The sequence below is a fragment of the Arvicanthis niloticus genome, chromosome 26 (assembly GCF_011762505.2).
Source record: "Arvicanthis niloticus isolate mArvNil1 chromosome 26, mArvNil1.pat.X, whole genome shotgun sequence".
Lineage (NCBI taxonomy): Eukaryota > Metazoa > Chordata > Mammalia > Rodentia > Muridae > Arvicanthis > Arvicanthis niloticus.
Genome location: NC_133434.1, coordinates 19261393 through 19288408, shown reverse-complemented (window position 1 = coordinate 19288408; position 27016 = coordinate 19261393). Strand labels below are relative to the sequence as shown.

General features: G+C 38.0%; 1 protein-coding gene across 2 annotated transcripts in view; it reads left to right on the top strand.

Moving 5' to 3' along the window:
* Nucleotides 1-7245: 7245 nt before the first annotated feature.
* Nucleotides 7246-27016, top strand: part of Sik2 (salt inducible kinase 2) — a 102290-nt gene continuing 82519 nt past the window's right edge. For both annotated transcript variants that reach the window (XM_076925150.1, XM_076925149.1), the window contains exons 1-3: nucleotides 7246-7557; nucleotides 17411-17527; nucleotides 20390-20453. In XM_076925150.1, the coding sequence (XP_076781265.1) occupies nucleotides 7423-7557; nucleotides 17411-17527; nucleotides 20390-20453 (316 nt within the window). In that variant the 5' untranslated portion in view covers nucleotides 7246-7422. The remainder of the gene's footprint in view (nucleotides 7558-17410; nucleotides 17528-20389; nucleotides 20454-27016) is intronic.

Genomic DNA, 27016 nt, shown 5'->3' with positions numbered 1-27016 from the left:
TTTGCATACTTCCTTTACTGCTCAGAATCTTTGTTTATAAATCTATAGAATGGGTATAATAGAACTTAACACAAGACCCTGATGTAATAAATTCTATGAAGCTCATGTACAACAATAAGTGGTACTTGGTAAGAAAAATAAATCCGTGTAAGAGTTATTTGTTGAGGAAAAGAAGACTAATAACCATAGTGGAAAAGAATAAAAATTTGAAAACAGATCATTGGAACTAAAGACCAGGTCACATGAGCCAGCACTGGGCTGAGGCAGAAGTATAGATGTCAGTCTCTCACCTGCACATGCCATACACATAAGCACACACACCTACATACATGCAAACACACATACATACCACAAACACACACACAAAGAGAGAAAAGGAAAACAGGTTCTATTATAGATGGAAAGGTAAAAAAACAAAGTGAATCTATTATTTAAGAAAACAATAAAATTAACAAGACGATATTTAACTCAGAATTTCCACTTTAAAATTGAATGCATGAAATAACTTATTTTAAAAGATCTAGGTGTTTTAGTTTTGTTTATTTTTTGTTTGTTGTTAGTTTGTTTCATTTTAATTTTATGATGTGGTTATTAAAAGAAAACTAAGGAGCTGGAGAGATCGCTAAGTGAGCAAAGCACTTTCCACTGCAAAACAAACCAAATAAAACTGATTTAAATATATGAATATGGGATGGTGAGATGTCTCAGTGGGTAAAGACACTTGCCACCAATGCCAATGACCTGAATTTGATCCCCACAACCCATATGGTAGAAGAAGAGAACACACATACACGGAGAGAGACGAAGAGAGACAGAGAGAGACAGAGAGACAGAGAGAAGTAAATAAATAAAATGCCATAAAAAGTGTTAATGGGCAAAGGATGCAAGCAGACATCTTTCCAAAGTCCATACGTAAGTAGGCATCATTATATGAAGAGGTGCTAAACTTCACTAGTCACTGGAAAAAGCAACTAAAAACCTCAATGAGATATCACCTCATATATAACCAGGTGTCTGTTCGAACCTAAGGGTGGGTGGGGAGATGTACAGAAATCTTAACCCTTGTGTACCGATGACAAGATGCCACTATTACAGCCATTAAAGAAAGTAGTATGTAGGTTCAAACACATGAAACTAAGCAACTACCTGATGCCATTCCTGGGTATTTATCTAAAAGACAGAAATCAAGATCGCAAATATTTGCATTCCCACATTCACTGTGGCGGCATCCACAACAGCCAAGATATGGAAACAACCTAACAATCTATCACCAGATAAAAGAGTGCCAGTGAGATGACTCAGCAGGGAAAGGGGGTGTCCCGAGCCTGACGACCTGAGTTTGACCTCACATGGGAGAAGGAAAGCCTCTGCACACCCTAACTTCCACCAGAGAGCCTTGGTACACACTGCTACCCACTCCCCATAAGTAAATACAAAATAGGTTTTCTTTTTAAAAGATGAATGAGAAAGAATGTGGCACATGCAGTCATTATTACCTCCACCTTGAAAAGGAAGGAAATCTTGCTGTGCACAGCATGGAAGAACCCAGCAGATCCTATGCCAAGTGAAATACTCTGCTCACAGAAGCACAGATATATGGGATCCTACTCATGTGAGGTATCTAAAAATGTGAAACTCACAGAAACAAAAGGCTGGTGGTGACTGGCAGCATCTGGGCAGAAGGAGAAAGAATAATTGTGTTCTGGGCATAATGCTCCAATTACTCAGAGGGATATGTTCTGGAGATCAGTTGAACACCATAATGAAAATTTTAAGAGACTAGTTAAGTGTTCTTACTCCTTACAAAAGGGAAGTAGGTTTGAAGATGTGGACATGCCATTACTTTGATCATCTTGATGGGTTTTATTCATATACGTATGAATGTACTCAAAGCCTTAAACTGTCCATAGTAATATATAGTTTTTGAATAAAAAGTAATTTTACTTCAATAAAGCTTTCAAAAATAAAAGTATCAAGCATGTTTCCTTCAAAGAATCTCACTGATTTAGCTTATTCTATAATAGTTTCTTAGATATAGTGCTATGGACATGCCCAGTGACCTGCCTGATTAATGGTTGCTTCATAAACACCTTTACTGTATACTAACTAGTACTTGGAACTGGTATGGGCTAAAGATTTGCATTTTCTCAGCCACCTTCACCATTGTTATTATAAAAATGTGGTGTTGACTTTACCATTGTAACCTACTTTCTTTTCTAAGTCATCTAAGCAATTATAATTAATAAACATCTTCCTTTTTTACTTGAATTGAATCTAAATCCAATCCTAAGTTCCTATTGTATTGACCTGCCTTTGGTACAGAAATGATAAAAGAGGAAAAGATTCGGACCTTCACAATCAAGGAACAACTGGCACATGTCTTGTTTTCCAAGTGCACAAGCTGCTTTACTTCAACAAAAATGTGTGTATTGCACAGTAAGCCATGAAGTTGCTTCTCGATCAGACTCACTACTGTGAGTCTTCATTAGCTTGTTGCCAACTCCTCTCCTTTCTCCTTGGTAAGTTGACTTTACTCAAGCTAATTGAATTGTAGATGTAACTCTTCTCAGTCTCTCCACACTTTCCTCATTTCTTTTTCTATATACTCACATCCGTTTACCTTTAGAAGTGTTAACTTACTTTATTCACCTCAATAATAAATATAGTGGACTCGCAAGCAGCATCTGGGATGCTACATTTGAAATGTCATGTAAGTAAAAATCCAGTAATGCAGCTGTTCTACCTCACGTATACTAAAAGCAGAGCTGAAACAGTGACTGCCACAAGTCCTTTTCTCTTTGTTTCTGCTCACCCTTCATCCTCTTGTCTTACCCTTGGAAGCTGGGTAAAGAGAAAAGGGAGATGAAGATGAGAAGGTGGGAGTTAGATGAAATTAATAATTGTTAAAATGTGGAGCAGGGCTGGGTGGTGGTGGCGCACGCCTTGAATCCCACCACTCAGGAGGCAGAGGTAGGTGGATCTCTGAGTTGAGGACAATCTGGTTTACAGAGTGAATTTCAGGATAGCCAGAGCTACACAGAGAAACCCTGTCTTGAAAAGCAAAAATAAATAAATAAATAAATAAATAAATAAATAGTGGAGCAGGAGAGATGGTTCAGTGGGTCAATGCACTTGCTGCCAAGCCTGATTACCTGAATTCAATCCCCACGACTCACACACATTATGGAAGGAGAGATACAATACTCCCAAGTTGTCTCCCAACCTCCACACCTCCACACGCATGCTATTGTATGCTCACCCATACACAAACACCTACATACAAATATTATACATAACTAAAAGGAATTAATAATTGCTAATATATATAGCTAACAACTCACAGGAACCACATTTTTTGAAACAGAGGAATAAAGCTGAATCATCTAGTCCAGAGTTAAAGAATTATAAATTTGTCTACACATAGTTCTTCAGAGTGACATTTACAACTAACTGACTAGTCACATTTAACGGCACGCTCACTGCATTTCTATACAGGCAAAATTGGTTTTTGACATACTCCTTCTGATCTCTGACCTCTCTTCCTCTATCCTGCACACTGACACTGGACTCTGGTTTAAATAAATAAGTTCTCTCTTAGTCCTTTCTTTTTCTTCTGGACTCTTATCCCCAGATTGTGCAAGTAGGTGGTTGGCTTGATTATTTGGTTCAGATGATCAGGTAGAAATAAGTTGATTTCTGTTTAAAAGGTGTCTTTTAAAAAGGAGGTTGTTGATTTAGTGAGTCTGTGTATACTTTCTGGTTCTGAAATAAGTGGCTTTTATTGATTCCCAAAGGAACTCACTCACAGAACAATTAACACATATGTAACTAGGAATTACCTTTAAACTGAGGCATGTATGTGGGCTTCTGACCTTGTTAGAGGCACCTCACATACCATTCTTATTGATCTAGAGGTCTGTGTCAGCCTTCTAGCATTCTCCTACTTCTTCCCAAACATACAAAACAACACATGTCACAACAAAGTATAGAATTATTGGGGAGAATTAAAGATAGAAGCATAAAGAGCAGTGGATGGTTCAGCAGGCAGCAAACCCTGCACTAAAAACAGACATGTGATCATGTGATCAGAGCTAGTGACGTAGGTCAGGAGTGGAATATTTGACCAGCATGCACAAAGCCCTGGCTTCAATTCCTAGTAACACACACACACACACACACACACACACACACACACACACACACGAGAGAGAGAGAGAGAGAGAGAGAGCGAGAGAGAGAGAGAGAGAGAGAGAGGTTGGGAGGAAATATTCCATGACTAAGGCTGATGAGAAAGATCAGTAGGTAGGTAAAGGCTCTTGCCATGTAAGTCCAATGATTCTGAGTTTTACCCCTGAAACACACCGTGGAATGAGAGCATAGATTCCAGAAAGCAATCCTCTACCCTCTACATACCCGCTGTGGTACATGAGCACATGCAACACACACACACACACACACACACACACACACACACAAATAAATTAATTAAATTTAAAATGTGTTTATCAAATATACATATATTAATTTTCATTAAAAACTACACTAAATTTGTAAGAGCAACAATTAACTACCCTTTGCTTGGGTTCATTTTAACATTTGCCACCTTTGTCATTATCTTTGCTAAAACTATTTGAGAATAAGTGGCCTACATTACAAGCTTTTATCCATAGATACTTCAGCGTGTATTTCTTAATAAGGATACCTTCTTTCATAACACAGTACAATGATTAGAATCAAGAAACCTAGCATTAAGGGCTGGAGATATGGCTCGGAGTTAAAAGGGAGCACTGCTCTTTCAGAGAAACTGAGTTCAGTTCCCAGCACCCACACCAGATGCCTCAACACTACCTGTAACTCCAACCATAGAAACTAATGCCCTTTTGGGGACACTACGGGCATCTGCACTCACACCTGCATGTAAATACTCACACATAGGTGTAACTACAAGTAAAATAAATCTTTAAGGGATTCAACATTGAAAGAACTCTTTTATCTAATATGCATCCAATTCCATTTTCAACTGTTGCCCTGACAGGATTTCTTGGTACCATGTTGTTCTAGGACCATGTGCTGCATTTACTGGCATGTCTCTTAAGACTGTAAATCTAAAATTCTTCCTCAGCCTTTCTTTTCGTGATATGACATCTTTAAGTGTGCAGGATAATTAGAGGGTAGATTTGCAGAGTTTACCTTTTTCTGATTTGTTCCTTTGTGACAGATTCAGAATATGTATTTTTACATATTACTTATATTACATATCACTTTAGAGATGTGTTCTGGGTACCTCAGATCAGAGGGCCTTGTGTGTTATTCCAATTGGTAACTTGGATCATTTTATCAGGAAAGAGTCTGTCAGATTTATTCACTGTAATTTGTTATCTTTTGTTAATCCTTTCCAATGATTTTTTTAAATACAAAGATATTTTGAGACTGTATACATACCCTATTCCCCAACCAAATTTTATCCAGTGACTTTAACACCTATTGATAATTCTTGTCTGAGCCAGTTATTACTAAAACAGTCACCAAATGGTGATTTCATAATTTCTACATGCATCTTTTTCTCATTTATTCTGCCTGGGAACACAGCTCAGTGCTACATGCTTGCCTAGTATGTATACAGTTCTGAGTTTGAGTTTTCTGAATGAGAGAGAGAAGAAAGGGGGTGGTGGGAATAGAAAATTAAGGGGCTTATCAAATATCCCATATTTCTGAGAACCTGTCTAAAAAAGTTAAAGTGAAAATATGAAGTATGGACTCCTTTTAAAATTTTAATGTGGGCTGGAAATGGTGACACCTGCCTTTAATCTCAGTACTCAGAACACTCAGAGATCTCTGTTAAGTATGAGCCAACCTGGTCTACATGGCAAGTTACAGGTTATCTAGGGCTACTTAGTGAGATGCTGTTTCAAAAACAAAACAAAACAGCAACAACCTCAAAACAACAACAACAACAAAAAAAAAAAACCAATGTAGGGCCTAAGAGATACCTCACTGGATAAAGTTATCTACAGCAACTATCCCTAGGACCCACATAGCAGAAGGCAAGAACCTACTCCCCACACCCTGTCCTCTGACTTCTACACAAAATAAAATTTAACAGTAATGTCTTATAGTGTATTTCTAAAATTGTTCAATTTTGATACTTAGATTGGTTCAGATTTGGCAATGGTCCTTCAAGTTGACTTTTCATTTGACAAGAAATTCCCTCGTTTACTCATGTAAGATTTTTCAAGAGAGTCTTATAATTCCTTGCCCTGTCTGCCTTGGACTGAGTCATTACTCCCAAAGAATTAAGTTTCTTTTAATGGACAGTGGGTACCCAGGAACCAAGAGCTGGACACACACAATATATTTCAAGATATTAAAATGTTGCTGTTTACTTAGGTCACCATATGGAAGATTGGTGTGATGGTTTATAATTAGAATCCTAGCATTACCTGTGTGACGTTGGCAACTCCATTCTAGCAGCCTGCTGCATCATCTGGAAACAAATCGGATTAGATACTTTTTAACCCTTCACAAGTTCCCAAAGCCTTTTAGGATAATACAGGGTCACCTCTCCCCAGAGACATGCTCAACTCAGTAAAACTCTGCCTACTTTTCAGAGATCCCAGGCTTCTAAACCCGTTAGCAATTCCGAATATCAGGACTTAATCATCTCTAGGGTTTCTTCAGCTCTGACTTTCTTCTTCTTCTTTTCTTTTTTTTTTTTTTTTTTTTTTTTTTTTGCAAGTGACCGATCAGATCGCTGTGAGTAGGAATCACAGACGTCAAAAAGTGGAGAGACATTTAGCTCCCGAGAAGGGAGCTAAAAAGAACACAAAGAAGAGGCTGTGAGCAATGCGTTGCTCAGCCACGGTGCTCCTCAGGCTCCAAATTTAGCACTGCAGTCAGCTGAGGGAGAGGTTTTGGCGGGAAGGGCAGCCTAGGCGGAGAACGCCGGGCAACCCTACCGGAGACTCGGCCAGTGCATCCTCCGCACGGCCCACCAGGGCTCGCTCTTGTGCTTCTGCGGGACAGCAGGAGGAGCGGGGCGGAGCGGTCGGCGACCCCGCCCCCGGCCGCGACGCCCTCCTCAGCCTGCTCAGGCCTCGCGGCGGCCGGAAGCCTCGTGCCCGGCCGACCCGCGCACCGCCCCTCCCTCCCGCCCCCGACGTCGGCGCTGCTGCGGTAGCCATGGTGACCGGTGGAGGCCCGCCCCCGCCCCCTGCCTCGGCCCCCTGACGTCGGCTCACGTCAGCGCCGGCGCGCGCCTGGCTGGGCCCTGTGGGGCGGGAGGGAAGCAGCGCCGGAGCGAGAGCCGCGGCCGTCGCCCAGAGCCCAGGCGCGCCGCCCGACGCCCTCCTGCCCGCTCCGCGCCGCGTCTTGCCGGCCCGTTCGTTCGCGTTCCGTCGCCGTGTCTTGCAGCGGGGGCCAAGCATGGTCATGGCGGATGGCCCGAGGCACTTGCAGCGCGGGCCGGTCCGGGTGGGGTTCTACGACATCGAGGGCACGCTGGGCAAGGGCAACTTCGCCGTGGTGAAGCTGGGGCGGCACCGGATCACCAAGACGGAGGTGCGGCCCCGGGGTTCGGCGGGAGCGTGGCGTGGTTGCGCCCCGGGAGGGGGACGGCGGGCCTGGCACTGCGGGGACCGCGGGGTGCAGGTCGAGTGTGTGTGGGGGGGGGTGTCCTCGGGAAGCCACACAGGCTTCCGTCCCGAGTCTCCCACCCGGGAACCTGGTCTGTGGCCTCGGCTCCCGAGCACAAGTTCCGCGTCTTCCCAGCTTTCGGCTGGGGGTGGGGTGGGAGGGGAAGTCTCGGTGCTCCCGGGCCGCGCGGGGACCAACGTCGCTGGCCGGAGAAGGGGACCAGCAGCTCCCGGGCTCCGCAGACGCGGAGCGCGGCCCGGACCAAGCGTCTGTCTCTACCCGGCGAGGAGTGGGTGCCGCGGACCGGACCGGTGCGTACTGGCCGCTGTCCATCTTCTCTGGGCCCGCAGGGTCTCTGATACGGTGCTTTGGCTGGCTTGATCACTTGCAGGAGATATAGCTAATAGACCAGACAATAGAGCTGGTTTAAAATGGTCATCTCAGCTCTGCACCGTTCTCTGGGGTTGTCTCTTTACCAGGTGTGCTTGCTAGCTGCGAGCACGCATTCCTTAAGCCACATCAGATGGACTCTACTCAGCCTTCAACTGCTAACTGACATTGACTCTCCAGCATCTCCCCCTCCGTGGTACATTCAAATGCACCGCACATATTTTCTCCTCAAGTCTCCGTTCTTACCTAGCCCACCCTCTTCCTTCCACTGCCTCAAGCTGCTCTCTTCGGGGGTCTCTATTTTAAGACGTGCAAATTAAATACCTTGGGAAAACGATCGAAACAACCATTTCTTAGACTACAACCTAGTGGTTTTGACGTACTCTGTTCTGCCTTGTGATTGTCACTGGAGTTTCGCCGGTTTTCAGTTTCTCTCCCCAGTTTTCATCCTGTTCGGGTTTTAGTTTCCCCCTAATTACGTCCTTAAAGAACGTTCTAACCTTTGAATGTAGGAGCCCCCAACCCCCACCCCAGGATAACATACGCTTATGTAAGGTGAAGGGCATTTAAAAGCCTTACTGTTTTCTTAGCAGTTGTCCTTAAAAGTTTTGCTCAGTGCTTCATGCCCATTTCCATAAAGGACGACATGTCTAACACGTCTTCACTTTTTGTTTTACCTCACAAATTCTTGACACACCGCCTAAATCTTTCTTCTTTAGGGCATCAGTACCAAGGACAAAATTTTTCTTTTCACAAATTTACCAGCGTTATGAATCTAGATTGCTTGTAATGATAAGTATACTGGCATTACCAAAATTTTGCATAGCTTAATTTAACCCCAGCATTTTTTAAATGAATAAAGTGTTTCGTTCTTGTAAAGAGTTATGGCCAAATGTCATACCTTTACCCCGATGTTAAATTAAAAGAAAGTATCTTAAACGGGTGTATTTATGAGTCCTTTTCAATGACTGCCAAAAATAGCACATTACAGAGAGAGTCTGAACTTTTTGGTTACATTGTTGTGTGGTTGAATACCAAATCCGTTCACACAATTTTTTCTTCTTAGCAATATTTAGTGGTGAGCTGTTGTCAGAGTTTAGTTAAAGTTGGATCTCAAAGTTTCTTAAGTGGAGCTGATGGCAGCTTACACTTTCTCTTGAGGGTGACAATTCTGATGGTGTCCCTTTCAAACTGGTATTTCTTAGGAAGGAGCTAGGGGGCACTGTGAAGTAACGTTACCTGTGACTGTCAGCTCAGTTACATTTGTGATTGAAGACACCTGTCAGATCATGAAAGCTCTTGCAGTTGCTAAAGGGGTGGGTGTTGTATATGTGTATAAAATTATTTTATGTTAAAAGCTAAACGTTTAGCCTATAGATTCTGTCTCCTTTGTGCTTTTCTGTTTTTACAGTGCGTAAGGCTGAGCATTTTGTGGTGATTTTGTTATTGTTGATACTAAGGCATAGAAAGGGGAAACGGTCTAGTAGTTAGTATACTTAAAGTCTTTGTATGTGTTTTAGTTTGCAAAATGGTTTTCTGAAGTTTTATAAAAAAAGTTACATGAAGACTTGCTTAGTAAAATCACGGGCTCAGTTTCTAATAATGTTTTCAATAAGTTTTTTTCTTTAGGGACAACTGTTTTTTATTTGCTGAATATTTGTATCTTTGATAAATAGAACTGACATGCAAACTGTATATAAAACAGTGAAATTTTAACACTTTTGCATTATCTTAGATTAATATTTTAGATTAATTCTCATTTTTTAACATACTATAATAATTACAGTGAGAACAGTTAATAGTATAAAGAAAACTATTAGGAAAATATGATTATATTTAGCTATGGAAGTTCCTTTGTGTACTGTGTTTTAACATTGTAGGCTTGTGTTTTAGAACTTGGAAATCTCTTTTTTCTTCAAGTTTGATCCTGAGGCAATTTAAAAAATAGAATCATTTTTATAATATTTACTAGTGTGTACACATATCTGTGTGTGTGTTAGTCAAAGGACAACTTGGAGGAGCTGGTTCTCTTCTTGGACTATGTGGGTCCTGGGGATCATACTCAGGTCATCAGGGTCGGCAGCAAGTGTCTTTACTCTCTAGCTATCTTGACAGCCGGTGAGACAAATCTTAGGACTTAGTTAAAACATCTGTATGATGGATACTTTTTATTTTTAATGGCTCTTTATCCTCTGTTTTGTATCACCCATAAAAAATAAGATACATTCTTGTAGCACTTGAGAGAAGTCTGTTTCCCTTTTAGGAAAAAAATTAGTATACAAAAGAGAAATTAATTTTGGTTTAATCTATCAAATAGTTTAACACCAAAGAAATGCAATTACGTCATCTGAAGCAGTATTCATGTGCTAGAGCTCTGTGTAAATTTTGCACACAAAAGAGAAGGGAAGGGGGTGGTAGAATCTAGTTTCCTAATATAATACTTCATAAAATCTTTGTAAGCTGCCTTATGAATTACAGGAGCTAATTTTGTAAAATTAGCACAATGGGAAAAGAATAACACCATTTAAGCTAATAAACTATTTTGGGCAGTAGTGGTTGCTAGTTTTCTGTTCTGTGAATGTTCTTGAGTAGTGTTTTATTAATACTATATTAGGAAGCAACTTTTCCCTTCTAGTTAACTATATAGTTAGTTCAGGGGTGAGTTGTTTGTTTAGTTTTTGTCTTAGGAAAATTACTTTTTACTTCTAAGTGTAGTTTTCTATTAAAGAATGTTTAGTATAGCAAATGTAAAGAATAAAGGAGAGTATAGCACACACGTATATAGTTCTTCCATTGTGGGAATACATTGTTCTCAACATGACACATTGCCTTTTAGTATTCTTAATCCATTTGTTTTCTATAGGTGACAACACATAGAATATGTCTGTGCCCACACATTTTACATTTTGTTTATCATGTATAACTTTTTTATAGTATTTTAGTAGTTTAGAATTCAACCTTGTAGATAACCCATTTTACTTATGATTCTCTTGTTGCCTGTTATATCGTTTTCAACAATTGACAGGGAACACAATTGTGTATGTAAAACTGTGTGCTTTAATTATTTTGGGGAGAAGGAATTACTGGTAATTATTAGAGAAATTACTAAGTGAGAAGGTATAATTTTTACATTCAAGAGGTTTATTACTTAATCTATCGTGTTTACTATTGAAAAATTTTAAAATATGGATAAATGAAAATAATTACACTCTCAGTACCCAGAGACATCATCATTATTTCAAGATATCTCTCTCTCTCTCTCTCTCTCTCTCTCTCTCTCTCTCTCTCTCTCTCTGGATAACAGACTTTTCCTCAATACCATACTGTTTGTGTTACTTACCCCTAATAATCATATGAAGACAAGTGCACAGAAACTTGGGAGAGGTTCTAAAAGTTACCTTATTCAAGTGACCTGTAGAAATTAGGAACTTACTCACTTGATAAACCCCAAGAGAACCAGGACTCAGGGCAAATGTCAAAGGCCGTTGGAAAATTGCCTTTGTGCACCAAAAAGTTTTCTCCGTGTATTTTGGGAGTTTGATGTTCAAGCATGATTCTCAGACTACCACCTTAAAGAGTAGAATTTCTAGTAAGAGTAGAAACAAAAAAGAAAGGCGTGTTAAACCATGAGCTTGGTGTTTCTTTAAGAGGGCTTTAAATACAGTTGGTTTATATTTTGCTTTGACATTCTGCTACTCTTTTCAGCAGCTTTGGTATTAGTCTTGTGCTGAAAAAATACTCCAGATTTTAAGATGTAGCTGTACTATGTGCAATAGAAGGACCTGTCACCAAATGTCTTAACCACCAGATAGGCTTGGATATGTTTCTTGGTCTTTAGGCAAGTAGTTGGTAAATTGTTTTGCTAAATATTATTAAAATTACCTCTTTTATCAGGGAAGGGAAAACAAATATTCACAGTAAGAGTTGTGTAAATGCTCAATTTAGTGTGTTATTGTGCATGCGTGTGTGCATGCGTGTATGTGTGTGTAATATGTGGGGAAGGACATGTACTGTGGCACATACGTGAAAACAAAAATGCAATTTCATAGATTTACTTTTATCCTTCAGCCTTTATATGGGTCCTGGGATTTGAACTCAGGTCATTAGGCCTATACAACAAGTGCTTTTACCCACTAAGTTGGCCTAGAGTTGTGTAAATTTCTCTATTCTGTAGAAATTTTTACCTTTAACAGAGTTTAGTATGTTTTGATTTTAAATCCTCTAAGGAATTCTATCTTGGCACCAGGCAATTAAGAAAACATTTGTTTGGAAATCATGAAACTGGCCTCCTTGGATTCACATGATGGCATTTGATTTATAGTCCACTGCTGATTAAAATTTCACTTTGTTGGCATCAGATGGATTACAGAATTCTTTATGATAGCTCTGTTACCTTTTTAATAGACCTTCTACCTGCCCTCCTACATCTGTATTTTTTTTAGTAAGTGATTTCTGTAAAAGTTTTTTTTTTATTTAAAATTCATATTAAATGCTTTCTATCCTTCAAAGGATAGAAATATCCAGTTATATCCAGTTATGATAGTTAAAAGATTGGAAGACAAAGAGGGATCTCATCAGAACCTCTTTGTTTAAAAAAGTTTGAAGTTCTTTAGATAGATTAAGAGATGCATCTTAGATAAATTAAATTGGTAACAATCCTTTTACTTAAAAATTTTCTTCTTAAAAGTACAAAATAGCCACACAGTTTCACCCTGTTACAGAAGTTAAGCCTACTCATAGCCATTGTGGAAAAGCTTGCAGAAAAAACTAAGCATTCATACTTCTACTCTCAAAACTCAGGAGATGGTGGCACAGAGCCTCCTAATTCACTTGTATTTTATATGTTTGAAAGAAAATTGTATCACTGTACATATGTTCTTGTATTTCACTTGTTAGTAACATTTCCAAGTATTAAACAAAATACTGTCTAGAAGCGTCTGCTAAAATGATAAAGATGGACAATACCAAGATTGCCAGAGGTGTAGGAAAACAAACACTTCTTCAGCAATTGCTGATAAATAAAAAATAAGGGTAGCTTTGGGAAATAGTTGGGAGATTTTTAAAAGCTTTAAATACGTTCCACATACAACAAGAGTCAGCCTTTATCCTATGCATTTACCCAAAAGAAATTAATGCATATGTCCATAAATGGGATGTGTCATTTGTACATAGCAGCTTTATTCATAATAAAGCAAAACTTGAAACACACACACACACACAACCACTGTGTAAGGCAGTGGTTTTCAACTTTCCTAATAATCCTTTCCTTTTAATATAGTTCCTCAAGTTGTGGTGGCCCCCAATCATAAAATTCTTTTTGTTTCTACTTCATAACTGTAGTTTTGCTATTGTTATGCATCGTGATGTAAATATGTGATATGTAGGACATCTGATAGATGACCCTGAGAAAGGATCATTCAGTCTCCAAGCGGTCACAACCTACGGGTTGAGAACATCATTAAGAGGCATCTTGCATGTCATTGCCGTATTTTATTTAACTAACTTGACTTACTGAGCATAAAGTTCATCTGTCTCTATTGCAGTGCTCCGAGTGTTCTAGAGGATGTTTTTACATGCATTTGCACACCTGATTATTTCCTCAGAGCACTTTCGCTGCAATGGAATTCTTAAGTGAAGAGTCCGTCTATTACTTCTCTCAAGGCCATAGTATCCTCTGTAAAAACAGTCCTCATAATTGCTGTTAGGAAAAACACTTTGAGGAATACTACTTTATAGAGCTCTCTCCCACACATCCCCGCCCCATTAGACAAAATTTCTTGTATTTTCCTTGCTATTTAATTTGTATTTCTTTGGTTACTTTGACTGTAGTATTATGATAGCTATTTGCATTTTTCTTGTAAATTGCTTTTTGTGACTATGCCTCTCTTTTAATTGCCTTGTCTTTTGTGTTGAATTGTTGAAACATTTTAAAGTTGGAAGTTACTTTGGATTACTTCTTATAGTCTTAAAAATCCTCAGGTCATGTAATTATGTTCAACTGTTTATATTTTTGTATTTAAGTAATACATTTAATTTATTTACACAGAAATCCTTGTCATTAATTCAGATTTTTCCCATCAGGTTCTTTTTCAGCATCATAGTCCTCAAACTTAATGGAATATATATGATTTTTAAGGTCCTTTATAAAAACTGTTAAATTGCTTTCTAGAAGAATTATACCTTATTTATAGTCATACAAAATTTCTACAAAATGGCTGTCTCATCAAGACTTGGTTCATGTGGATATCTACTTTTCAATTTTTGCTATATAAAAGTGAAAATGGTATTTTGTTTTGTTTTAAATTCACATTTTTCTGAATGTGTCTGTGGTTGAATAGTCGGGTTCTTTATATAGGGTTTTAAGTGATAGCAGTCTTTCTGAGTTATCTGGTATGGTATATCCTCTAACATTATAGAGGAAGCTTTGCTTTTCCTCCTTTGTGGAAGGAATATCATTTTTAAGAGAGCCTGTGTATAATCAAGAGTTAAACAGTTGAATGATTCAGTTAACATTAAAAGAGGTCCTTCAATTAACAGAATCAGTTTTGGCCTTCTTGACCTTCTCTTGATCATGCAGATTTTTATCCTAGGTTTAGAACTATTAACAAGTAGGAGGAGGTATGCAGAAAAACTAAGTTTATACTTTATTTAAATCAAATGATGTTTTGTAATTTGGAGACTTTCAGTATGCTTTTGAGAAATGCCAATGCTTTCTTAAAAACAGGTTTTAGTCATCTCACTCTTACAGTCATGATAAGTTCTTTGAAAAATAGAAATCCTATCTGATTTGTTTCTGTATCCTAGGCATAATACTTGGCATATAATAGATGTGTGGTGAGTGAACTTTTTTAAATAGTGAGAAAATTGGTTTCAGAATGGAAGAACTGGGGCTATATCAGTCTATGTGTCCCCCCAGCCTCCTGAATTTGCTAGAGCTTTTGAACATTTGCTGATTATTTTTTCTTTTGGGGGGGTGGACCCAAGAAGGATCTTGGGATTTGGACAGAAGGCCTCATGCATGCTAATACGTGCTAATATGTAATGCCTTTTGAATCTCAGTTTTATTAGCTACTAGTTATCCTGCTTCTTCCATTTATTTGACAAAATTGAATGATAAATGAGATAAAATGCATTTAAATATCTTGTAAAATTAAGACGTGTTATATAGTTGGCAAAAGTTACTGTCATTATTACTGCATTTCTGAGAAGTTCTTGTCAAATAGTCCATCGAGCTGAGCAGAGATTCCTTGATGATCAAAAAAGCTCCACTCTTCTATGTCTCGGCATTAACTGGACTGGTTTTGTGCCTCTTATCCATTTAGTACAATTATGTGACTGAGCTCTAACTAATGGGATGAATGAGAGGTCTGCCTATCAAAATCTCCTGGGAAGGTCCGTTAGAGCTCTTTTCTAGCTAGAATGAAGACAGCCTTCAGAGCCACCTTAGAAGCACCTCACACATGGGAAACCCTTTTTGAACTGTATATGTTTGTTAATAATTCCACCCATCTAAGCTTGCTATATGAGCAAGACCTAAATTTCTATTGTGCTTGAATCACTACAGCTGAGTCTATTAAAGCAGTTAGACTGCTCTACTACAAGGAACATTGGAACATACGTGTTTCTTTACAGAAGTGTAATCCCCCTCAGGGTGTCATAAATAAGGAATAATGGTGTGCAGCTCTGCTTCCAGGAGGTTCCATGGCTTCTGACTTCTGCAGGCACTCACATGGTGCACATAAACTCACACAGGCACACACATAGACACATTTTTAAATTAAATCATGAGAAAAAGATATGGACAAAATTTCTTAATGAGAATAATTATGCTATTTTTAATGTGATTCTTTTCTCAAATTCTGTTACATGGTTTTGATTAATCTCAATAGCAGAAGCTTGTTGGTGAGAAGGGTATTAATGTCTAGACTTCAGAAACTGTAGGAAAAGACATTTCCTTGAAACATGATGTCTGTGAAACTCCATGTTACTTTCCTATAGAAAGTTCCATTCCAACACAGCCTTGCCCTTTTATCTGGCAGTTTTTATGAAAGTTATAGATCCTGGATTCTGTCATACTGGTTAGTAAGAATGGGGTCTCTTTAAATCTGTGGGTTGGTGGAGGTCCTCTCCTCACAAGGCTAGAGACAGCAGTGCTTGCTGTTACTCACAGCAAGCAAGCACAGTACCATCACTGGCCGTTCATTTTGCTAGCAGTTTGACATCAGTTTCTAGAACATTTTATCAGACACAATGAAAGTACCTTTTCATAAAGCTACTTTTAAAAAAATGACACAGCATAAAGCAACCAGAAAGAAGAGAGAAACAGAGAGAGAGAAAGAAAGAGAGAGGTGTGAATGGGAAACTAAGGAAGTCCAGTGATAGGCTGAGTCCTACTGTCTTATATACTTTCGGGGAATGGTGAACCATTAAAGAACGTTCATTAATTGATACTAAAAGTCATGCTGAAACAACACAGGCTAAGCAGCATTTGAAACTCTCTTTGCTAGAATATGATGAAGTTCACATTAGAATTTCTGTGGAACTTACTAGAATTAAATATGGAGAGTTTTCAATTACCAAATATTTTATTTAAATCAGGTTATCTTATTCCAAATCTATGAATTTCTAAAAATTAATCCTTTTCAGTTATATGAAAAACAAAGCAAAAAGAAAATCATGTTTCTGAGTACTTTGTCATTCACCTTCAAATTCCCCTTCTTTGGATTTGTATTTAGTTATGGCAGAATCAGGTCATATCATCTTCTGAAGTTAAACTCTTAGAAAGTTCAAATTAATACAGTTTTACACACTTGGAGTTTTGCATTTTAATTTTATCACATTTATATTACTTCCCATAGATTAGTTTAAATATTTTGCATTTCAGTTTTTTTTAATGTATCTGTGGGGAGAATCTAGGAGGAGAAAGAATATGATCAAAATATACTGTATGAAAAATGCTAATAAAATTTTTGAAGGTTTTTAGAAAGTGGAAAAAGTCTCTCTGTATATTACTTGGATCCTGTCACTTTTCTAGAAAAGCTTTTCAGCAATGAAGAAACTGCCATCAGCTGCTTCCCACTTGGCAGATACTCTGTAGGGAATTTACAGTGAGATGGTTGGTTGAAAGTCTAGGACTTTTTCAGCTTAAAGTAATTGAAGAGTTGCTTTCTACAGCACACTAAGGATTCTGTCAGACAAAACTTATTGTGCCTTGTAATTAGTAGAAGCGTAAGATATGTATCTTGTGTGAACAAACAAATGGACATTGAATTACGCTAGCTATCAGAGTAGGCACCTACAGGCACCTACAGATATCATTTGTTAAGTCTTAGCTGGAGACTGTTAAGTGTTATATATTAATTGTATTTATGTGTCTTCTGGGCTACAGGTGGCTATAAAAATAATAGACAAATCACAGCTGGATGCAGTAAACCTTGAGAAAATCTACCGAGAAGTACAAATAATGAAAATGCTGGACCATCCTCACATCATTAAACTCTACCAGGTATGGCTTGCCCTTATTTCTCCTTATGCTTTCCACATTCAAATGACTCTTTTCATTGTGATTTTTACTTGTATGCTAGGTTTTCTAGTGCATTTTAAAAAAAGTTTCTTAAGTCTATCCCTTTCTATATATTTAAATTTGTAAAAATGGAACTAGGAAGCTACTTGATAATATAACTTGAAAATATAAAAGTTGTCTTTTAGACTACCAGCTAGCTATTTTAAAAATTAGCAGTTGGGCCTAAACTTGCTGGGTTTGCAAAGGTAGTTGTACCATAAATAAGGATATCATACACATTGTTTATTTGAGAAGCTTATGTTTATGCTTTATGAAATAAAAAGGCTAGTATATTACATAGAGGCAAACTTTGTAATACCTAGATTTATGACTTTTCTTTCTTATTTTTTGATGAGTCATAAAAGTAAGCCATTTTATTAAAAATCAATTTTATTAAGAAATGTTGTGGTCTGGAGAGATGGCTCAGTGGTTAAGAGCACTGACTACTCTTCCAGAGGTCCTGAGTTCAATTCCCAGCAACCACATGGTGGCTCACAACCACCTGTAATGGGATCCAATGCTCTCTTCTGGTGTGTACAGCAACAGTGTGTACTCATATACATAAAATAAATAATTCTTTAAAAAAAATTTTGTAAAGTAAACTGTGTCTAAGTTTAAGCTATGTGTTTTAAAAGGAATATTTTCTCAGATTTTTTAAAGCAGTATTTCATGTTTAGTAATCAATAAACTATCTTTTAAAGTTTCTGTTGAGTAATGTACCATATCTTGAAAATGGCTTTTAAACTGGAAGGTCCTGGTATGCTTTGATGCCCTGTGATAGGTGCACCCATGGTATGCTGGACTTAATCTGTTTTCGGAAGTTTTATGAGCTGATAAACATCACATTAGTAACTCAATCTCAACAAGTGTTTAATATCATAGGAATGGGATTAACACTCAGAGCCCTTTTCTGAGAAGGCCAGTTTTGGCTGTCATACAACTGTACTCAGGTGGGCTACCCAAATGTATTGGGATTGTAAGAAAATGTTATAATTTCTAGTTTTGTTTATTATGTCCCTGAGTGCATTTTATACAGAACACACATACATAGTTTGTTCTTTCTCTTTCTCTCTCTCTTTCTGTGTGTGTGTGTGTGTGTGTGTGTGTCATTCTCTCTTCCTCTCCCTAACTCTTTCTCTATGTATACAAATACATGTACATATACTGCTAAGTATATTTATACATATGTATATGTGTATACAATTGTAAACAATGTTATTATTTGATAATTTCAACTTAAGTTGGAAGCCCTTAATGATAAACCTCCAAAGCATGTAAGAATATGTGTGTTGTGCCACTCAAAACAGTTTTTAAAATTCTAAAGCTGTAGCAATCTAAGTCAAAATGTATCAGACTTTCCCCTGAAAGCATTTGTTTTACATTCTCAAAGAAGATAGATAGTTCCATAATCATTTTAGAAGTGCTGGTAAACCATGTTCTAAACTGATTCACTAATTTCTAGTTCCAAATTGTCAACAATTCTTTTTTTTTTTTTTCCTTGATAAAAGTCCTAAACGTGTATTTTAGTGCAAAATTAGCTTGCAACCTTTCAGCAGACAACTATTAAAAGAGTGTTGCAGGGCTAGGGACATAGTTCCTTTAATAAAGTATTTAGCATGCAAGTTGGATAACCTGTTTGGTCCCCAGAACCCATACAAAGCCAAGGACTTGAGTGTGATTTCCCCAGAACCTATGTAAAAAGACAAGAGTAGTGACATGCACTCACACCCAGCAGGGAGAAGGAACATGGATCCCTGGGGCTGGAAGTGCCAGTCAGCCTTGCGTAATCAGTAGGCTTCAGCACAAGGAGAGTCCCTGTCTCCAAAGACAGAGTGGGTAACTTCTGTGGAACAGCTGAACCTGACCTCTCCCTTCCACATACTTGCACATGTGCACACATACATGCATAACACACACATAACAGACCCTCACAACACATACAGGTTATACAGAGAAATAATCTTAAAATTGCTTATCTTGAATCTAAGTAGGTATCTATTCCTATAGTTCTAAAAATCAAATTGCTAACAATGATATATTTTCTTTTTGAACCCAAAGAAGCTAATTTAAATGAAAACACAGTAGATTTGTGAATAAACAGCTTACAAACAATGCTTTGTAATTTTAGGGAACTGGAGAGATGGCTCAGCAGTTAAGAGCATTGGCTGCTCTTCCACAGAACCCAGGTTCAGTTCCCAGCAATCACTTGGAAGCTCACAACTGTCTGTAACTCCAGTTCTAAGGGATCTAATACCCTTACACAAACATACATGCAAGCCAAACACCAATACACATAAAATAAAAATATATAAATCATTTAAAAATAAGTAAAATTACAGTAACTTGTAATTATTATATAAAGTGCAACAGGGAAGAACATAAATACCGCATTGTGCTAGCTCAGCTAGACTACAGCCTTGATAACGCAGCACACAGACCTAAGTGAAGAGACAATGGAAAAATCTGCAAAGCTTTTTATTCACCTCCTTACATTTGAATGTGCATACAAATCACTTTTGTTAAAAATGTCAGTTCTAATTCAGTAGTACTGGAGTCAGTCCTGAAATTCTGCATTTCTAGCAGGTACTAGCAGCTGCTACTGCTGGTCCATGGGCTCACACTTAAAACAAGGATTTAATATTCACAGAAAGGATGGCGTGAGTATATACCGAAGCTTGTAAATGTTTTTGACTTCTCAATTGTTCATAACTTACTCTTTCACTTATAATTTTAATGTATGCAACTCTATGAAATATGGTAAAGTAATCCTTTCTGTCTGACTAATGTAGGATCATTTATCAATAGGTAATGGAGACCAAAAGTATGTTGTACCTTGTGACGGAATATGCCAAAAATGGAGAAATTTTTGGTAAGTTTTTTTCTTTACTTTTTTTTTTTTTTTTTTTTTTGAACTTGAGAAAGTCACTAGCCTGCATAAATGGGGTACTGCAAATGAATTTTCCTGATGATTTAAGAATTGATAATATTTTAAGTCTTAGACTAACAAAATACTAGGTAAGTTAAAATATGGAATATAACTTTTTCTCTTACAAATGTGGTATTAAAAGTACTTCTTAACTTTCTTACTTGCATTAGAGACTAGCTAGCAAAAGATACGGAGAAACTTGTCACCTTACAAGAGAAATGTTATTTCTTTTTACCTCTTACATTCTGTTTATTGAGTCCTGCTTTGGCTTTGTTTTGGGGGGAATTCAGTGATGACCTGTGTGTAATCTCATGGCTTCTTAAGCTACACTGTACCTGTAAAACCTTAGTTTAAGTTGGTTGCTTTCAGGCATTTGACTGTTTTCAGTTTGGGGATATGATACATACTATGGATGTTCATGTACAAGTCTTTAACTTCTACACTCTACCTTGAAGTAATATTTGCCCTTGACATAGTATAAGAACGTTAATAATATACATCTGTTTTGCCTTGCCTGACCATCATGGTTTTCTCATATTGTACTTAAGCCTATTTTATAAAACACAGTATAGCATTGTTTTTGTTTGAGCAGTATATCCTCTTTAGCAGAGATTTCAATCTTTTAAAAATCCTATTTATCAGAAGTTACCATTTCCACATTTTTTGTATACCTATTTTCACTGTTATTTCTTTGCATGGATACATAGTTTCATGCAAGGTCACATACCTTTTGCTTGAAGGAGTTTCTCAGTATTTCTTGTAGTGAAGGTGGTGGAATCTGTCAGTCTTTGTATATCTAAAATTTTCTCTTCTCTCTCTCTCTCTCTCTCTCTCTCTCTCTCTCTCTCTCTCTTATAAAGGGATTGAACTGGAGGCAGTTTTTATTGATTTTAATACTTTGATAAAGTACTATTTTGGCTTTCTCTAGGATTCTTTGGCTTAGTGTTCACAAGCTGCTTAGACTTATAAATACAATGTTTTCACTGAATTTAGAAATCCTTCAGCCACTGTTTTCATAACTGGTTTTTGTCCCATCTCTCCTTAAGAGTCTAGGCCAGTGTATCTTAGTCTATTTGAAATTGTCCCACAGCTCCATAGACTTTTTTTTCTTTTCCTTCTCTATGTGTTATTTTATGTAATTACTCTTTCTGTGTCTTCAAGTTCACTATTCTTTTATTCTTCAATGTTCAATCTGTTTTCCTAGTTAGATGTATTTTTCACCTCAGACACTGAGTAAATTACAACTTGACTGAAATTCACCCTTGATTTATAGGAGTATATGTGTGTCTCGCTTTGTGTGTGTTCCGTGTCTTTGTTTAGCTGTTGAACATCTGGGATACAGTTACAATAATTTCACTTCATGTTTGCTAATCTTCAGCATCTCTGTCAGCTCTGGGTCACTTCTGATTGGCTACTGTTTTTCTTATGTTTTGCTCATATTTCCCTGCTTCTTTGAATGAAAGGATAGACAGACAGGGAGTGAAAGAGTAGTGGTCGTATTTGAAAACACAGTCCTATATGTATGGAGTAAAGAGGATTATCAGGAAAGAGAGAAGAACAGAGTGTCCCTGAGGCCACAGAGTTCTGGTATGTCTAAGAGTTAACAAAGAGTCCAGCATGGTTGGAGAGAAGAAAGCAGGAAGTGGGAGCAAAGGGAGCAAAGAAAAGAACTAGTAGAAGATGCAGTCAGAAAGGTAAATAAGGGGAGGAGTAAGGAGTGGACTTGGGGGCTTTGCATCCATTGAGGAGACTTTGGCTACTGCCTCAGGCTTTCAGTAGTCTTTGAGGATCCTGATTCAATTCCTAGCACCTCCTTGGCAGTTCAACTGTAACTCCAGTTCCAGGGAACCTGACACCCTCTCTGGCCTTCTTGAACACCAGGCACATATGTAGTGTACAGACATCTATGCAGGAAAACACCCATGCACATAAAATAAAATAGACTTTAGCAGCTAAGTGACTGCCTGAGTCAGCACCTTCAAATCATCACTAAGACACTGCTGATTTGAAAGTAGATTGTAGCTGGAAGGTGTAGAGAGCAAGAGATCTGGTTGTACAGTGTTAAAGTAGTTGTTGACAGCTCTGTTCAAGATGGAAAGTTGTATAGGGAGTCGCGCGTGTGTGTGTGTGTGTGTGTGTGTGTGTGTGTGTGTGTGTGTGTGGTAGTGTACGTGTGTAAATGTGGAGATATAGATTGACATTAAGTGTCTTCACTCTACACCATTTTAAGTTTGAGGCATGGTCTTACTGAGCCTGGAATCACTGTTTTTGGCTACACTGCCTGGCCAGCTGGCCCCAGACATGTATCATTGGGGTTACAGGTGGATACTGCCGTGCCAGGACTTTACCTGGGTCCTGCGCACTTAAACTCACATCCTCTACTGAACCTGTTTTATATGTGGATGCAGAGAATCTGAATTCAGGTCCTAGTGCTTGCACAGTAGGAGCTTTACTGGCTGAGTCATTTTCCCTTTAGCCCTTTAGTATATATTTTGAAAGTAAAATCAGTTTGACTCCTTAGCAGGTAGACACCACAACAGAAGTATATATAATTATGGGAGCCACCACGGTCTAGTTTCCAAGGCTTTCAAATTAAGGAGGAGAAAGCAGCAAACAAGACAGAGGAGGGCAAGGAAGAGAAAAGGGTTTGCTGCAAACCGTTTGAGCTACGTAGTCTGCAGAAGATGAGCAGGCATCTGGGTCAGGTGATGCTGGTAGACCAAGAATAGTGAAAAGTAGAAGTTTACATCACCACTTTATAGTAGGAGAGCAATTTTGGAAGAGCATCTGGACCAAAAGCAAGACTAAAGGTACTTAAAGTACAAATAGAAGAAAATCGTGAGTACAAAATAGATAACTTTTTCAAGGAGAGAAGTGTGGAGATAGTTTATAGGGTTAGTGAAGGCAAGAGAAGGCTCTTTAGGTCTTTGCACACTTTTAAAGGGTTGTGTGTGGGGGGTGATTTTGTTGTTGTTTGGTTTTTGTTGTTTTTTTTTCCTCCCCCCTCAAGACAGGATTTCACTGTGTAACAGCCCTTGATGGCCCAGGACTCACTTTGTAGACCAGGCTGACCTGCCTCTGCCTCCTGAGTGCTGGGATTAAAGGCATGTGCTACTACTACCACCTGGTTATATTTTTATAGCTTTAACCTGTAGTTTAGTAAACTAGAAATAGCTTTATAGGTCAGGTGTCATCTTTATGAGAAGGGGATAGTCTCAAGTTTTCTTGCTGTTGAGATCATTGAAATAGGCTTGGATCACACTAGCGTACAAGTTGAGGTACACTTTGTGGACTTTTACATTAAACGTTTATCCTTAATGTTCATGTAAACTCAGAGAGCTGGGACTGCGCAGCTAGGGCCTGGAAGCTATCTACGGTAAATGTTCAATTTGAGTTTTGAAAAGGAGACTCTGTTTCAGATAGTAAAGTTGGACAGAGTGTTAGTTAACTTTCCACTCTGGTACAGTTCATTTGAGTTCTGAAGCCAATGAGTAATAGAACTTAATTTTAAAATATGATGAAATCCTTGGATAATATTTACTGTTTAGAATGGAAGACTCTAGAGGAATCAGAGATCATTTAGTACAATTTATTTTTATTTATTTTGGCTTTGTCATTCATGCGGGTTGTAGCTTGACAGAACTCAATGTCTTTTCTCACAAAAAGACTATTTTTTTTTTCTCTCTCTCTTTTTTTTAAACTTGGCTTCATCAGGTGCCAAGTCATCTAAGCTAGGATCCTTGGTATCAATATTGATTTCATCCCCTGTATGCCTCTTTGGATGGTTTGAAATTCTGCTTGTTATGCTTCCTACATCTCTCAAAAAATCTGCATCTCTCCACCCTCCTTCTTTTCTGTCTGTAGTATGCAGTTGTTTAATTGGTTTATTTTACAAGGTCTCCAGAATTTTCCAGAATTAGATGTTTTTCTGTACCCCTTTTTTCCCTCCCTCTCTCTTTCTGTGTTTGAGGCAAGGCCTCACTGGATAGCATAGGTCTTCTTAAATGGTACAAAATCTACTTGGATTTCAAATTTAAGGATTTCATTGGTACGAGCTTCTTATTGATATAAAAGTGAGATGAATATTGATACTCTCATGGGCATTGTGCCTGTATAACACATTTAGGAATACAAGGCTTAGACCCAGTCCTTCTTTAACTTTTTTTAACTGATTTGGGACGGTTAGCCTATGAGTTAAGGGACTATAGCAAATTCATGGCTTTGAGTTTATTGTTAGGGTGTTTTCCATATTTTATTTAGAAATAGCTGAGAGGAGTTAACAGAGATTCTACATCATGGATGGTTATAGAACTTGGCAAGTATTTGTCATTAGAGAGAGGAGAATATAAAAGCCCTTATATCACCTGTTATGTAGTGAAAATCTCATAGCTAGAGCTGTTTATCTGTCACAAGACCTTTCCAATGATGCTCCTGGTTCTCAAAATAAAACATACAAATTTCAGATTTGTGCTGAGGTTGATCTGGAAACCCTTTGTTCTCTATATCTTTCAAGCTTTCCCTCCTTTCTTTTCTTTCTCCAACCTTCCATTCATTCATTCTTTCAAACTAATTGAAGTTCTATCTAATCAAAAGTTGTTCTTAATTCTGTCTACATTGATTTCCTCATAGAAGCATTCTAAGTTGTTCTTCTGTAAAACTCATATTGATAATGTATCTACAAAACTAGTTTTCATTATTATTAGTCTTCATATCTTTTTGTTGCTATTGTGTTTTGTTATTGTTATGTTTGGATTTTATGTATATGGTGTGTATGTATGTGTATCTGTGCACAAGTAGAGGCCAGAAATTCATACTGGGTATCTTTTTATATTACTCTCCACCATATTTTTCTTTTCAAGACAGCCTGTTACTGAACCTAGAGGTCACTCTGGGCTACAGTGGCTAGCCAGTTGAGTGCCCAGCATGCTGCCTGTCATCATCCCTCTGCACAGGGGTTGCAGATCAATGAGTGTTACCATGCACACCTATATATGGATGGTGGGGGTCCTCAGGCTAACACAGAAAGTATTTGACTTACTGAGCCATCTCTGCACTGTTTTGTTTGTTTTGTGACAAGGTCTCTTGTAGCTTAGAGCTGATTATGTAGCTCAAGATTACCTTGAATTTCTGGTCTTTGTCCCTTCACTTAAGTGCTTGGGATCAAACTAGGGCTGCTTGCCTGGCAGGCAAGCATTCTACCAGCTGAGCTATCTCTAGTGCTTCATGTCTACCTTTTCTCTCTAACAGATTGTTAAAGTCCTGGTTAGGATTTAGCAAAATACAAGCCATTTTATAAATCCCTGTTGAGTGAACAATGTAATAGTCTACTGTGGCCTTTAGAGGACTTATTTATTCAAGGAAGCCAAGAAGAGAGTGCTGCCAGTTAAGTAGTCTCAGGCACTTCTTTGTTCAGTTTTTGAAAGCAGTGTTTACTCTTGGGGAGATAAACATGAATGAGGAAATACCAACTGAATCAAGGGAGAAACTGGTTTCCTCTAGGATCCTAAGCAATTTCTTGGTATTTAACAATAGTTCTACCTTATATTTAACTTTACTCTGACTCCTATACCTCCCTTAAAATATCCTTTTCAGGTATCATGGTAAATATATTTAACCTTGGTAACTTTATTTTCTGGTTCTTAAAATACCTAATAGATACCACTTTCTTGGAAACCTATAATATGCAATAGCAAATGCATTTGCTTTAAAAGATGTTGGCTTTTTCCTTTGGAGTTATAGATGTGATTAATGAAATTTATTCAAGAGTTCAACATTCTTTAAAACTATTTCTTACTTATCTACGTGGTCACGTGCAGTAAACGGTGCAAAAATCATAGAGCGGTTGCCTCGGCAGACAATTTGGGTTCTGTTCAAACAATTAAACCGGCAGTCAGCAGATTCCGGTCTGGTAATTAAATTACCCATAGCCTTTGTTTTCAGATTTCTGTCCCTTGATATGCTGTGTCTTTTCAGGCTGAATTTGTGCCTGGGGTTTATTGATTCATTTCCTGTCTTTCCCTTTCAATGGTAACATACTGAGATGCCAGCTGTGATAATTGAAAAGGGCTTTGTTTAAATCAAAGTACCTTTAGACAGTTCCTGGAGAACCAGAGCCACTGTCTTCATGGCTGTTGATTCTGTCTTAATAGCCTAAAGATAATGTTAGATTAGTGATCCTATTTGCTTTTTGAATTTTAGTAAACTTGAAGGTGGTACTCACTTCACATAACCACTGTGACTCTAATTTAATTTTTAGATTTTTTTTTAAAACTCTTCCTAATTGAGGTCCCAGGGGGCCTATTAATTAAATTTACCTACATCTCTAGTTTTTCCACCATTGCTTTAGTTTAGACTTTCATCATTTCTCATTTTAATTACTTCAACAGGCCAGGGTCTCTGCCTCCCAACTAGTCCCTCTTAGGGTACAGTGTTACTGTCAAAATGATCCCTCAGTCATAGCCAGTCTCCTCTGTCGTTTTTCTACTTAGACTATTTATGTACCTTCC